The sequence below is a fragment of the Littorina saxatilis genome, linkage group LG2 (genome assembly GCF_037325665.1).
Source record: "Littorina saxatilis isolate snail1 linkage group LG2, US_GU_Lsax_2.0, whole genome shotgun sequence".
NCBI lineage: Eukaryota > Metazoa > Mollusca > Gastropoda > Littorinimorpha > Littorinidae > Littorina > Littorina saxatilis.
This window is the reverse complement of record NC_090246.1, coordinates 8,446,851-8,462,370: the sequence shown is the minus strand read 5'-3', so window position 1 is coordinate 8,462,370 and position 15,520 is coordinate 8,446,851. Positions and strand designations below refer to the sequence as shown.

Sequence of the window (15,520 nt, the reverse complement as noted above, 5' to 3'; positions counted from 1 at the left end):
TTTTGTTGAAGTTATCGCTGCGAAATTGCCTGGAATTTCAGCGCGTTTTGCGACGGTCAAAACATCATGTTAAACCATGTTACAGCATGTCTGTAACATGCAAAAATGTCAAGTTTTGATGGGATTAAAGCTTTGGTTTAACGCCAAGTAACATCATGTTATCGTAGACTTAACTTGCAAAACTGCTTGTTTTGGTGGTGTTACAGCTTGCTTGTAATGTGATTAACATCATGTTATTGCTGGTTTAACATGCAAAACCCCATGTTATGTTGGTGTTAAAGATTGCTCAAATGCCTATTAACTCCATGTTATGTTGGTGTTAAAGCTTGCTCAAATGCCTATTAACACCATGTTAGTTGGTGTTAGGCTTGATTATTAATGTAAAAAAACACCATGTTATGACGTTCACATAATTGTTTTCACCTGGATGGAATTTTGTCGAAAAGAAAGCATGTTGTTTGGGAATTGTGTGCGGGTTTCATGCTTGGATATTGCACTTTGCTGACTTGTCACAGGTCAATTTACATTTAACAATATTAGTTTTCAAATGCATCATCCTTCACACATTATGTAAACATCTTTAACATTAACACTTTGGTTGTAAAATGATTGCACTTTATTCAAACAGGACAAAAAACAAAAATGCTGATTCACAATGTACAATAGCAAAGGACTATTTTGAGTGGAGACAGTGTTCATCCACACTATAATTGGATAAGCTAAAATAAATTATAATGCCACACGAAATGAAAACACACCATCAGTAAATTACTTCCCTTGTGAGTAAGAGCGTCATACCCATAAGAGCCATGTAAGTTTTATCCCATGTGAGTGTGTGTTGGGAGGGGAGGGGGGGGCAGATGCCCTGTGAAAACATTGGCCATAGATACATATGTGAATTACTTCCCTTGGGTATGAACATTTATGAATGAATTTATTTTTATTTATGGGTGAAAGAAGGCCACACAAAATGAAAATCAGTAAAGATCTAAATCACTTCCCTTGTGAGTAAGAAGTGTCATACCATGTTCCAACTTTTTTCTAAAAATTCGCCCACAATGTGACCTTCAAAGTTGAAAAGGGGTAACTGAACTTCATTTTTGGATGTCATGGAGTCGAACATGTCAGTAAATTTTGAAAGCCCTAGATTCATAAACATCTGAAAACTGCTCAACGTCTTTGCATCACGGCACATTAATAAAAGTAAGAGTTAGTAAGACTGGCCTAACTGCTATGGTGAGGCAGTAATAACTCGTTGATGAAGAATTATTTGAATTCTGAATTTCGAACAAACAAATACAGTGTCCTTCCAACCCCCCTTTTCAGGCCTCCAAGAATAAAAAAAAAAGCTTGTCTTAAAAAGGAGGAAACCTGCTTAATATGTAGGTAAATGTACAACAGGTTGTGAACAGAAAATCCAAAAATGTAAGGTCTTAAAAGCGGGGAAGTTTGAAAAGGGGGGGAGGGGGGGACCTAAAATATGGCGATCATAATTTATCTAACAAAGTTCATTCTGAAATCTTCTTCAGCGTTTGATTATGGAGAGACTAAATCCTCAGTTCAGATGTGGTCTTAACTCCTTGTCTCCCAGGTACGGATATATCCGTACCCACTCATATGGCTCTATCTGACCAGGTATGGATATATATCCATACACACAGTCACTATGTACATTGCATCTGTTATTATTCGGCACATATCCGCATCCTGCTTAGACTGTTAGCTTCAGTCGCTTCCTGTAACGTTGATCTAACGCCAGCATTCTAGCCTGTTGATACACAGTTTTCTACAATTCTGAGTGACCTGCTGCAGCACAGCTGGTCTCGGCTTAAAAAATCTTGGTCAACATAGATGGGGTACAAAGTGTTAAAATAAAGCGTCCTTCCAAAGTTGATGACAGGTCCCCAGAGTATTCACAAAATTATATGGTACTGGAAGCCTTGCATGGTGACGAAAAAGATGTCCACGCCTACATGAAGAAGTATCCTTCATGGCTTCAGCGGAAACAGTCGGCTGGGGATGAGGACAGCAGCTAATCGGGAACCTATGTAAAAAATATAGACAAGAACAAAAATATATGTCAATGGGAAAACAAAGAAACAAGTAGAGAAGGACCTCCCCACCTTTACACAGTGAAAATGAAAAACACATGTGAATCACTGAATGTACTTATGTTTTAAATCTCCCCCCCCCCCCCCCCCCAATTAAGACCAATTATCCAAGATATTTTTCAGTCCTCAAAGGAGAATTTCACTGTTCTCACGGAACCCTGAAGAAAACTGAGCTGCGCTAATATATTATATAACTGCAAACATCCCTCAAATTCAATATTGCAAGCCACTATACATTCCTCATAAAGGCACATTCCTTCATGCTCACGTGTGAAAACTAACATAAGTTTACAAGTGTGTATCTATTTATAATAATAATAATAATAATAATAATAATAATAATAATAATAATAACGGGCATTTATAAAGCGCCTTATCAGAAGTTCAAAGCGCGTGACAACAATACATGTATAAAAAATTCATACAATCACTGTCAGATTCAAACAACACATCATGCACCTAAGGCAAAAAATATATATATATATATATATTCTGTTTACGGTATCCCGACCGACCCTATTTTTTGGGCGACCCTAGACTTTTTTTTTTGGCATTTGGGAAAAAAATTTAAAAAAATAAAATTTAAAAACAACTGAGGGCCATGATATGAAAACGTGCGGAAGCCATGAGCCTTGCGTTTAAAGCAACCTTGACGGAGAAGTCGAGCATCAGCAGAAGAACGAAGGGTGCGAGAGGGAGTGTAGAGGGAGACCAGTTCCGAAAGATAGGCAGGTGCCGATTCAGAGATGATCTTGTAGCAGAAGCAGGCAGCTTTATACCTAATAGTAATACGTTCAGACACAGGAAGCCAGTGAAGTTCTTTCATGAGAGGAGTGCTGCAGAGTGTTGTACTTTTTGCAAGGGTTGGAGAGTGGAGTCAGGGCAGCCTATGAGAAGGGAGTTGCAGTAATCTAATCTACACATAATGCAGGATGTAACAAGAGTTTTAGTGGCATCAACAGTCAGAAATTTTCTTGTGGAACCTATTCTTCTAGTTCTAATGTAGTACCTGTTTGTAGTGAACTCACCAGCAGGAGTATTGCATACATAATGACGCATTACTGAATTAAAGTAACTATTTTCAAAGCTTCTCGCTTACCTTGGAATAGTGTCAAGCAGCTTATGTTGTGTCTAGATCAGCCATCAGATCTTCACACTCAGCCTGCACTTGCTGAAAACTGGACATGCCTGTATCTCAATCAAGCTGTTGTTGCGGAGACAACGGAACCATGCTCAAGTCAGGTCCAACTGAAATAAAAGCATATTGTTAGCTGATAAATGATTTGATCAAGCAAAACCGTGCGGTATTTTTGTAATAAAATATTTTGTATACCCCGCTAATGCAAAAATAATGTACTTATTTACTATTAGCATTAATTTTAGCTGGTCATTCAAACCAGAGCTTGTTCTAGAATTCCACAATACAGATCAAAACAATATTATTATTAGCCTCACCAAGGGTTGACGTCCCATCAAAATGAATGACGGACTGAATCAAACTTCAGAGACATTACAATTTTTCACAACGATTTTTCAGCAAACAGCCATGTTTACCTGTACAAATGTATCAGTGATATAACTATGAGTATGACAGTATGACAGTGTGGTAAGCGTACCGACGATTCGTTCAGTATAGTCTTTCTATGTAAGTAGTGGTCCAGTAGTGATACTTTCCGCCTGTGGTTCGAGACAGAGATTAAGTTGAAACATAATTCGAGAAGCCAAACACTGACCAATACTTACGTATTTTGAGCAAAACCCTCGCACGTCGACCACAAGTTGATGTCTGCTGGAGTACGTAATCATAACGTAGAGGACAACAGATTCACTTGGCTGGCTTCGGTTATTCCCACCTGTATCTGTTCCTTGCTGTTCTCCAAGAGACACCATGGTGCAGCAAGCTGAAGGGTGTCCTGTCGTATTTCCTCGAAGTTGTAGTAGGCAACCAGGTCAGGAGCAGGAGGTGGGGGGGCGACTGACCTGCAGCAGAATTCAAATCAATTAGTCAAGTCACTATGACATATCTTTAATAAAAAAAATTTTTTTTTATGTAAAACAAGAGGCGAAGCCTTCAAGGCTCACGTAAGAAATAGACAAACAGTAACACAAACTCAATCACTCCGTCACACATACACACACACACACACACAGTAAGCATAGGTGACACTGTGCAAGAAAGCGAGACACTAGATCTAGATCTGTCTGTCTGCTTAAAGGGACACGACTAAGAGTAATACCTAATATTCTGGACTCGCAACGAAATATTTTTAAACAAATGACAATGAACAACGCTTCGACCTAATGGTCTTCGACAGGTTAAAAAAAAAAGGAAAACAACAATATAAATATCAAAACAACTTATCAGAGAAGATGATGTCCTCCAAGCGCAAAAGAAGGGGGAAAGGGAGATAAATCAAAAAGAAAAATGAGCAATGAAAAATGAAACCAAAACGAAACAAACCAGAATAATAACGCTTGAACTTGAAGGGCCTGAAGTTGAAAGAGAGAGAGAGAGAGAGAGAGAGAGAGAGAGAGAGAGAGAGAGAGAGAGAGAGAGAGAGAGAGAGAGAGAGAGAGAGAGAGAGAGAGAGAGAGAGAGAGAGTGTCAACAATCTACGACACGACTGCCAACTAGTCTCGGCCCGCTCAAAAAACAATGACCGAGACTTTCAGTAATTCCTTCGCGTGACGTCTAACCCTCTTACGCCATAATGTGACGTCTTCAAATGACGAAATGTTAAAGTTTCTACCACAGACATACACACGTACAAACACACGCACAAACGCACAGACAGACAAAGTTACGATCGCATAGGCTACACTTCGTGAGCCAAAAAACGGAATCGCACAAATAAATCGGATGGCCCATTGAAAATAATCGGAAAAGTCGGAAAAAACGGAGAATTTTCATCCCTGCTTTATTGTTATCGCCACACCAACCCTAAATTTTTCCTACCATACTGTATTTGTTATCCTGAGAGAGAAAAAATCCATGTTGCAGACTCAACTGGAAAAATTCCCTTCTCCATCATCTAGTGGACAGAGCTCATATGATTTCAAACAAATCTTTTTTTAAAGTCACATACTTTGTGCGACAGTGTTAGTTTACTGTAACTGTAATTTATAAATAGCAAATTAATAAATATCACTTATCAGATACAGTCGAACTCGCTTAAGACGAATCACTGGGGATCGGAAAAAAAGTTCGTCTTAACCAAAATTCGTATTAAGAAAATTGATCGATTTTTTTTTTTTTTTTTTTTTTTTTAAGTCTTGTACATTTTATGGTGTTTCAATTTGTTTCTTTCGCAACTTTCATGCTGCTTCACGTTTAGACAATAAAGTGACATATTCAGGTACATGTTCATGTGTGTCTCATGTTGAGTGATGATTGTTGAGTTTGAGTGAGAGTGAGCACACAGATGTTTCATCCAGTTGTTACGTTTTTGGTCACACACACGCGCACACACTGACACTGTCCACATTCGCGGTGTTCCTATCATTTGTCCGGAATCACTTACCTTGGCGACGGGTAGCAAACCTTGGCCAATTTAGTTTTTGTTTTGTTTTGTTGCAACATGATGTTCAAATCCAAATCGAAAGCACTGACTGACTGATAAACTATCGCGAACCGGCGAACGCAAACGTTGAGAGTGTGGTTTCCCTTGTCCAAGGGAAACCACTCTGGCATCTATATTTTTTGGAAATGGCTTCCGTTCGATGTTTCGTTTTTGGTATTCGCGAAGGAAATAAACGTCAGTCAGTCATTCATGTTCAGTGTCTGAGCTATCAATCACTTTGATTCTAAATTTGAAATTGTTTTGTGAGTACAGTGTAATCAGTTTAACTTTATTCAGTGATCGGTTGAGCAATGGTTCAAGCAGTCGACGCAAGGGAAGACTTTGACACACGTGTATTCAAACTTCTCAAATTCCCATGATATGTCGATCTCGGGACGAGTTTAAAGATTTCGTCATAAGCGTGAGTAAATTACAGACATTATGCATGCTTGGGAATCCAAAAAGTGCTCGTTATAAGCGTAAATTCGTTATAAAGAATTCGTTTTAAGCATTTTTTTTAAGCATGAAGAAAGAGGTATTCAGTTGGGAACTTAAAACTAATTCGTTATAAGTCAAAATTCGTAACTAGCGTGTTCGTTTTAAGTGGGTTCGACTGTAATCAGCTAAATGCCTGGCAGATGACCCTCATTCAAAGTGAGTCGTGGCTAAACCATGAAACTAGAAAAACAGGTTATACCACAATATAAATCTCACACTGACAGCGGACAAAAACTGAGAAAACACCCAGTATACATGTACCGGTACTCACAAAAGAGTTACAAGTAGCATATTATCACTATCAGTATCACTAATAGCATACTATACTGGGCAAATAACAGCAATTTTTACTCACTGGGGGTTTCCTGGCTGGAGTCTTTGGTGTTTCTACTGACTTCTGTAGCACATGGTTGGTTGGCAGACTTCCTGGAATGAGTGCTCGCTTGCCTGTAGGCCCTGCAAAAAAACATGCAAAGAAAATGTTCAAAATGCCGAGTCGAAATTATAAGTTAAATTAACTAAACAGACCTATACATTTAGATTTATTGAAATGGAAACAAGATTTAGTAAAACACACTACTGCAAATATGTCAAGAATGAACAAGACTGACTCAGTGACCGAGTAAAACAACAAAAGAAATCTAAACCAGAAGTTTACTAGAATCTATTCAAAAACACATTATCACAAGAACAAAGAGTGGTTTTTTTTCCCCATTAACCCTTTGACTAGCAGCACTCAGAAGGAAATTTCCCCAAATCTGGGGTACTTCATTAGAAAAATCTTATTAATTAATCTAGACCAGTCAGATGCATATATATATAATCTTACTAAGTATCCATTGTTCCTAAATCAACAGTCACTTTCTGCGACCCTATCATGTCTAGCATATTCACCACGACCTCTGCTTTGACCATGACCACGACCACGACCACGCCCCCTCGGTACTGATGTACTTGTCGAAGGTATATTCTCCTCAGAGTAGACTAGTAGGAAATCAGACTCACCGTTGTCACTGTCAGTGTCAGGTTGTTCAACATAAACATTGCCTTCTTCGTCGGAACTGTTTTCCTCATCGCTGACATCTCCATTACCAGCCAGGAACATCAAATATAAAGCGATGAACGTCTTCCACATCATACCTACGCACAAACCTCGACGCCATCTTGGATCACATGAAAAAATCCCGGAGAAAAACCTCAAAATACACACTTTAAAATCGCTTTTCAATAACACATGGATGATGGAGGCAGCCATTTGTAGTAAACTCACGTGACTGACCATGTGATAAAAGTCATGTGATTTGATCATGTGACTAGCGTGAGGGCTGTATTTAGAACAGTGACCTCACAGCAGCTGCTAGCGAAAGGCAGCGTTCACTCTAATGTGCTGCCTAAACTGACGGACTAGTTTCTGTCCACAGCCAAAGCTTTTATCACACAAAAATTGCTATATATGACAGCTAAGACCGCATTTGTTACATTTTAGCAGTGTTGACCCCAAGTTTCTACTTCAAACAAAAAATCAATAGCAAAATCTCAATGGGCTATGTGCGAGTCCCCTAATATGGACCACCTTCAACAAATCGAAACAAGTCGCGTAAGGCGAAAATACAATATTTAGTCAAGTAGCTGTCGAACTCACAGAATGAAACTGAACGCAATGCCATTTTTCAGCAAGACCGTATACTCGTAGCATCGTCAGTCCACCGCTAATGGCAAAGGCAGTGAAATTGACAAGAAGAGCGGGGTAGTAGTTGCGCTAAGAAGGATAGCACGCTTTTCTGTACCTCTCTTTGTTTTAACTTTCTGAGCGTGTTTTTAATCCAAACATATCATATCTATATGTTTTTGGAATCAGGAACCGACAAGGAATAAGATGAAAGTGTTTTTAAATTGATTTGGACAATTTAATTTTGATAATAATTTTTATATATTTAATTTTCAGAGCTTGTTTTTAATCCGAATATAACATATTTATATGTTTTTGGAATCAGCAAATGATGGAGAATAAGATAAACGTAAATTTGGATCGTTTTATAAATTTTTATTTTTTTTTTACAATTTTCAGATTTTTAATGACCAAAGTCATTAATTAATTTTTAAGCCACCAAGCTGAAATGCAATACCGAAGTCCGGGCTTCGTCGAAGATTACTTGACCAAAATTTCAACCAATTTGGTTGAAAAATGAGGGCGTGACAGTGCCGCCTCAACTTTCACGAAAAGCCGGATATGACGTCATCAAAGACATTTATCAAAAAATGAAAAAAACGTTCGGGGATTTCATACCCAGGAACTCTCATGTCAAATTTCATAAAGATCGGTCCAGTAGTTTAGTCTGAATCGCTCTACACACACACACACACACACACACACACACACACACACACACACACACACACACACACGCACATACACCACGACCCTCGTTTCGATTCCCCCTCGATGTTAAAATATTTAGTCAAAACTTGACTAAATATAAAAAAAGAAGCTAGAGGCTTTTTTCATTAATTCATTAAGAAGCTTGCTGGAAATAACCTATTACTAGCCCTCGAGATCAGTTTAAAGAAAAATATAACAAAAAGTCTTCTTTTCAATCAATCAATCAATATTATTATTATTATTATTGTGATCATTTTTATGCGCCTAATCTAGATATAGCCCTAGGCGCTTACATATTAATTTCTGCCGTTTGAAATGGAAGATTTTACAGACAGACAGACAAACAGACATGTTGTACACACAATATATAACGCATTCACATCGGCCAGTAAAGCTCAGTAGCCTATTAGGCGAGCATTCACCTTTCACAGCCTTTATTCCAAGTCAAACGGGTATTTGGTGGACATTTTATCTATGCCTATACAATTTTGCCAGGAAAGACCCTTTTGTCAATCGTGGGATCTTTAACGTGCACACCCCAATGTAGTGTACACGAAGGGACCTCGGTTTTTCGTCTCATCCGAAAGACTAGCACTTGAACCCACCACCTAGGTTAGGAAAGGGGGGAGAAAATTGCGGCCTGACCCAGGGTCGAACACGCAACCTCTCGCTTCCGAGCGCAAGTGCGTTACCACTCGGCCACCCATTTCCTATGAGGCTTGTATCGCGCGTATTCCGTGGGTACAGTTCTAAGCGCAGGGATTTTTTTTTTTATGCAATTTATATCGTGCACATATTCGTGGAAGTTGATAATTTTACTTATTTGCACTCTGTTTTTGATAAGCTTGTTTAGTTTCCTGGTGTTCTTCAAATAATGCTCTCATCAACCCGAAACAGATCAATCTAAATCATATTTGAATTAGTCTGACACTAAGTTGTATCATGCTATTTTGAAGTATACCAGGGGGCTTTTTTTAACAGTGATTCGTGAAGGCCGCTTCACTGGTACATATTAGGCGCCCAGGCTCCTAATATGTACCATTTGTGATTTTGTATGTATTTAATTTTTGCTGAATGTCTATCAAAGTTATTTCACTCTAATTAGGCCTAACGGTTAACCTAAGAGAGAAGGACTACCAAACACAAAATGAAACTTCTTCGCAAGAAAACAAGCTAGTTATCAGCATGAAACAAAAAGTGGTCCATATTAGGAGCCCTTCCTAACTGTCTGTGTCTGCGTCGAAGATGTTACCGTGAATGTGTTTTTAAAAGACATTTGTCAGGGCGGCATTCAAACCACACGCACCAGACACGAACCGACGAACAAAATACTTCTGACAACAACTTAAATGTAAAATCAACAAGAGTGTAGCAGGGACCTATATTAATATAGGTCTATGAGTGTAGTAAGATTCCAAATTGTATTCAGACCACAATCATAAAACATACATGGGATTTTTCATATATATATGTGTGTGTGTGTGTGTGTGTGTGTGTGTGTGTGTGTGTGTGTGTGTGTGTGTGTGTGTGTGTGTGTGTGCGTGTGTGTGTGTGTGTGTGTGTGTGTGATGATAATTAGTTTTAACGTCCTCTTAGAACTGCAACTGGCTTTAGGACAGGTAGAGTTAATATGCGGCTTTATGTGGGGACAAGACACTGAACAAACATGCAACCAGAGAACACATATGGTCGTGTTATAATCATATCTGGAAGTCTGTTGCGATGTTTCAAAATGGGGATGGAAGTGAAGATTGTGTACGCGGAATATGGTTGGACTGGAGCGGTTTTGTAGGCTTATTTTTTTTGTTTTTTTTGTTATGTGGAATATTGTTATATTTGTGGCTGAATAGGTAAGTAAATACATAACTGGAAAAATTAATACAATGAAGAAGAAAAAGCTCGGCGTGAGAGAGTATTGAGGGGTGGGAAGGAGGAACAGAGATCAGGGTTTTTAAAACAGATATCCTATTTCAGCCTTATATATTGAGAGACACAGGGTGTATGCTAGCTTCCATTGAAGCGTGCAATGCCGTTTATCTAAAATAAAAATAAAAACTCATGGGGTTTCAGTTTGTGTTCGTTGACAAGGGTGTGTAGCACAGGAGCTCCTGTGGTGTGTAGGTTGCGGAAGTCTTGTTGGAGTGATTGGCAGCGGTCAAAGAGGTGTAAAAAAGATATAAACTTTCCACATTCACAGAGACGGGGAAAGCACTTGTGAGCGCATCCATCCGTGCGATTGCTGCGAAGTAATTTAAGGAGGGAGCTAGGTGGGGAGTGTAGGCCTGTTTTGTTTTGTTTGTCGGGGCAGAATAAGCCAACCATGAGCATTGCCTTCTATTTTTAATTATGTTTCCCAGTGACGCCAGGCAACTTTGGCCATTTTGTGTTTTGCTCCCGTCTTTGTAAATTTTATGTCATGAAATGCTGCTTGATCTGTAACAGCCTCTTTTGCTTCTCTGTCAGCCATATCATTGCCTCTGATCCATGTGTGAATGATTGATTGATTTGTTTTTTTGGGGAGATCAAAGATGAGTTAGAGTGCAGCCATTTCGGCTCTTTAGTTTTAGATTCGATTTGTGTGTGTGTGTGTGTGTGTGTGTGTGTGTGTGTGTGTGTGTGTGTGTGTGTGTGTGTGTGTGTGTGTGTAGAAGCAGGAAAAGATAGCACAATAATAGCAAACTAAAGAAGGGGAAGGAAAACGAAAGGGAGGGTAAAAACCACGCACTTCTTTACTCAAACTTCATAAAACCGACTGTAAAACTAACACCGGCTATTATCCTTTCTCAATCATTATCAAAATCGATCCTAAAACAAAACAAGTCGCGTATGGCGAAAATACAACATTTAGTCAAGCTGTCGAACTCACAGAATGAAACTGAACGCAATGCAATTTTTCAGCAAGACCGTATATTCGTATACGTAGCATCGTCGTCAGTCCACCGCTCGTGGCAAAGGCAGTGGAATTCACAAGAAGAGCGGGGTAGTAGTTGCGCTGAGAAGGATAGCACGCTTTTCTGTACCTCTCTTCGTTTTAACTTTCTGAGCGTGTTTTTAATCCAAACATATCATATCTCTATGTTTTTGGAATCAGGAACCGACAAGGAATAAGATGAAAGTGTTTTTAAATTGATTTCAAAAATGTAATTTTGATCATCATTTTTATATTTTTAATTTTCAGAGCTTGTTTTTAATCCAAATATAACATATTTATATGTTTTTTGGAATCAGACAATGATGAAGAATAAGATGAACGTAAATTTGGATCGTTTTATAAAACAATTATTTTTTTTACAATTTTCAGATTTTTAATGGCCAAAGTCATTAATTAATTTTCAAGCCACCAAGCTGAAATGCAATACCGAAGTCCGGCCTTTGTCGAAGATTGCTTGACTAAACTTTCAATTAATTTGATTGAAAAATGAGGGTGTGACAGTGCCGCCTCAACTTTTACAAAAAGCCGGATATGACGTCATCAAAGGTATTTATCGAAAAAAAAATGTCCGGGGATATCATACCCAGGAACTCTCATGTAAAATTTCATAAAGATCGGTTCAGTAGTTTGGTCTGAATCGCTCTACACACACACATGCACACGCACACACACGCACACACACACACACACACACACACACACACACCACGACACTCGTCTCGATTCCCCCTCTATGTTAAAACATTTAGTCAAAACTTGACTAAATGTAAAGAGACAGTATGTATTGCATCTAAACACGAGCTAAGTAAAACATTATCAGAAAAGGTAGAGCAAGAGAAATCCCAAAACTCAAATTCGAGTCACTGCAGTTCGTACTGTACAAGTTGAGAAAGTTGCAAGTCCAGTCAACAAGTAGCCACCATCTCGGACGGATGTTTCGGGGAGGGGGGGGGGGGGGGGGGAGAGAGTAGAACAAAGACCTATCTGTGGTCCGTTGCCGCTTCGAATTCCTTACAGGTCCCACACACATGGGAAAACGATTAACTCGGCCAGTAGTCTACCCCAGCAAAAGTGCAAAGGAATATAGAAGAAAACTAAAATCTGACCGCGCTAAATAGTCAGCTCAGAATGACCTACTTTCTCTGCTCAACGCACGGGCAATGCAGTCTCTCGTGTACACTGTACTGTGACAAGGCTCATAATTATAGAGAAAATAAGAGATACCCCCAAAAATGTTTGTGCACTGCACTTTTTTTCACATTTATAAACTGATGATCAGTGTGTGTATGTGTGTGTGTGTGCATGTGTGTGTGCATGTGTGTGTGCCGTGTGCAGTGACAGTGTGAATGTGTGTGACGGTGTGTGTGTGTATGATGTATGTGCAGTGTGTGTATGTGTGTGTGTGTGTGTGTGTGTGTGTGACCGTGCTGAGAGAGAACGAGAGAGAGAGGGAGCCGATAATCGTCTGATTCTGCAGGTTCGGCACCAGGCTGATGAAAACGCAGAATAATCCATCAAAACAACACTCTAACATCAAGTTTTAGAAAGCAGAAAAACTTATCGTAACTCCATAGGTTTCGTGGTGTTTTGCGCACTGCTGAAACGCGTTTAACACGACGTGAATCGCCGTGCGTTAATGTAGCGAAAACGTCCAAAACGCAGACACCAAAACTCGATGTTTTACTGTGTTTTGCACCTCGCTAAAATCCCAGGGATTTTATTGCGTTACGGCAGTTTTTCTAACTTGATGTGAATCGCACAGGTATAATGCCACAAAATTCAGTTGATTAACTTCATGTTTCATGTTATATGCCACGTTATAGTGCCAAAACGTGACTTTTCGCCCAGTGTTAGGAGCCTGGCTGTTTCTGTTCAGTGGGCATTTCTCCATTTGTTTTATTTGAATGCATTTCTTAAAAAGAACACTTCCTCTGCACAGCAAGCAGTCAGGATGTTATATGAAGTCTTATATCGCGCGCGTATCTCCAGACTCGGACTCAAGGCGCAGGGATTTATTTATGCCGTGTGAGATGGAATTTTTTTTACACAATACATCACGCATTCACATCGACCAGCAGATTGCAGCCATTTCGGCACATATCCTACTTTTTACGGCCTATTATTCCAAGTCACATGGGTATTTTGGGTGGTCATTTTTATCTTTGCCTATACAATTTTGCCAGGAAAGACCCTTTTGTCAATCGTGGGATCTTTAACGTGCACACCCCAATGTAGTGTACACGAAGGGACCTCGGTTTTTCTTCTCATCCGAAAGACTAGCACTTGAACCCACCACCTAGGTTGGGAAAGGGGGGAGAAAATTGCTAACGCCCTGACCCAGGGTCGAAATCGCAACCTCTCACTTCTGAGCGCAAGTGCGTTACCACCCGACCACCCAGTCCTTTTTGTTCCAAATCAAACGTTGTTTTGCTCCAACCAAGACTGCAGATCTTGGCAAACATGTGGCATAAAAACTAGATTTGATGACCTTACCCGTACTCACCCTGAAAAGTGCCGATCTAGATTTTGCTATTTTAACAGAGGGGACAGAGGTTGTACCTCTCCTCATGCAGACACCGCATAACAAATATGTGTAACAAATCCAGTTGCAACACTGTAGTTTCATGGCTTAATTTCATTGACTGATTGAGTCAGCAGTAGTGAGTACTACATGTCATTATGATCATACCAGTATTAGTGAGTATTACAATTGGAGCAATCTGCAGAATTGTTACCAATACATCATCATAACAGGAATTCCTCAGTGCATGAGGCATTGGTGTGTAGACATACATAAATATATATGTAGATCTTTAAAACATTCAATGAGTCATGGGACTAAAAACTGCTAAAGCCTTATGTGGCAACATCACAAACAAACAAAATTAACCAACCCCAAATTATGTCAACCTCATGGCCCTTGTACTTGTAGTTCAAGTTGTACTGTTGTACTAGCCAACAGACATAAAAAAGAACTTAGCTCAGTAGGTGTTGATTGCTCTGCGTCATTATCAATATCATGATGCTGAGAGTCGAAATGCAGTTCAAACACAGACAGAACAAAATGGAATCTTTGAGTTTGAAATTGAATGAAAAAAAAAAAGTAATTTGTAAATTGTATGGTCATGGTGTAGAAGTTTTGAACTTTAGCGTTGTAAATTCATTGCTCCGAATCAACTGCAATCTAACCCTCCGATTTATGTCCTAAGTCATTTACATACCTTTGGAGTTTTACGGAATGGGTATAACGTCCTTTCATCTAATGATCTAGTCTACTTTGGGATTTTGCCTAGTCGCCGTCACCGTCTCCTTGACCTACTTGGAGTCCTTGCTGGGTTGAATCGGCTGAGGAGCGAACCCATGACGACTCGCAACGCGAGGAACCAGAAGAGGAATCTAGGTTTATTTTGCGTGTTTTGGGCCTGCCGACCCTACTTGTACTGTAGTCGATCTACAACCGGCACGAAGCTTCTTTTCGCAGGGCGAAACCGCCCCACTCGTGACTTCATCCGATGTCCGCCATGTTTCAAGTGACAAAAAAGTAGAAACGATCTGACAAATAACTTTCATTTCAAGCACAGTCAAAAAAAAAATTAAAAAAGTAAAAAAGAAGGGGTGGAGAAAATGGCATTATTTAGACAGACTCAACTCGGATAAATTAAGAGGGACTTATAACTACTGAAGATTGAGAGCACAGCGGACGTCCTGTAAATTCCCGATCCGATTTTTTCCCCTTCCCATTTCGGTATACTGTTCTCTATTTGTAACGCTACGCAACAGGATAAGAGATATCCTGAGGGTATAAGTGATACTCCCACATACGTTGCACAAGCATAATTTGACGTTACCTTATATACGGTCCAACCGGTGTGCAATGGGTGCTCTCTCTCTCTCTCTCTCTCTCTCTCTCTCTCTCTCTCTCTCTCTCTCTCTCTCTCTCTCTCTCTCTCTCTCTCTCCTCCTCTAGCCACCTTCGAGGAGATCTTTGGTTGGTCTGTTTCCCGGAGAAATAGCCTTCGACGAGAACTTTCCTCGTGGC

The 15,520-nt window shown here is 39.6% G+C and overlaps 1 protein-coding gene across 4 annotated transcripts in view; it reads right to left on the bottom strand.

The window, feature by feature from the left end:
• Window positions 1-593: 593 nt before the first annotated feature.
• LOC138958118 (uncharacterized) overlaps window positions 594-15,520 on the bottom strand; it is a 214,971-nt gene continuing 200,044 nt past the window's right edge. Inside the window, exons 1-5 of one of the 4 annotated variants that reach the window (XM_070329189.1) lie at window positions 7,175-7,636; window positions 6,525-6,625; window positions 3,965-4,091; window positions 3,211-3,359; window positions 594-2,044 (exon numbers count right to left, since the gene is read on the bottom strand). In XM_070329189.1, coding sequence (XP_070185290.1) covers window positions 4,062-4,091; window positions 6,525-6,625; window positions 7,175-7,478 — 435 coding nt within the window. In that variant the 5' untranslated portion in view covers window positions 7,479-7,636 and the 3' untranslated portion in view covers window positions 594-2,044; window positions 3,211-3,359; window positions 3,965-4,061. Of the gene's footprint in view, window positions 2,045-3,210; window positions 3,360-3,854; window positions 4,092-6,440; window positions 6,461-6,524; window positions 6,626-7,174; window positions 7,637-15,520 lie in introns of those variants that run through there. The other 3 variants (XM_070329188.1, XR_011453304.1, XR_011453303.1) reach the window with 3 other exon arrangements.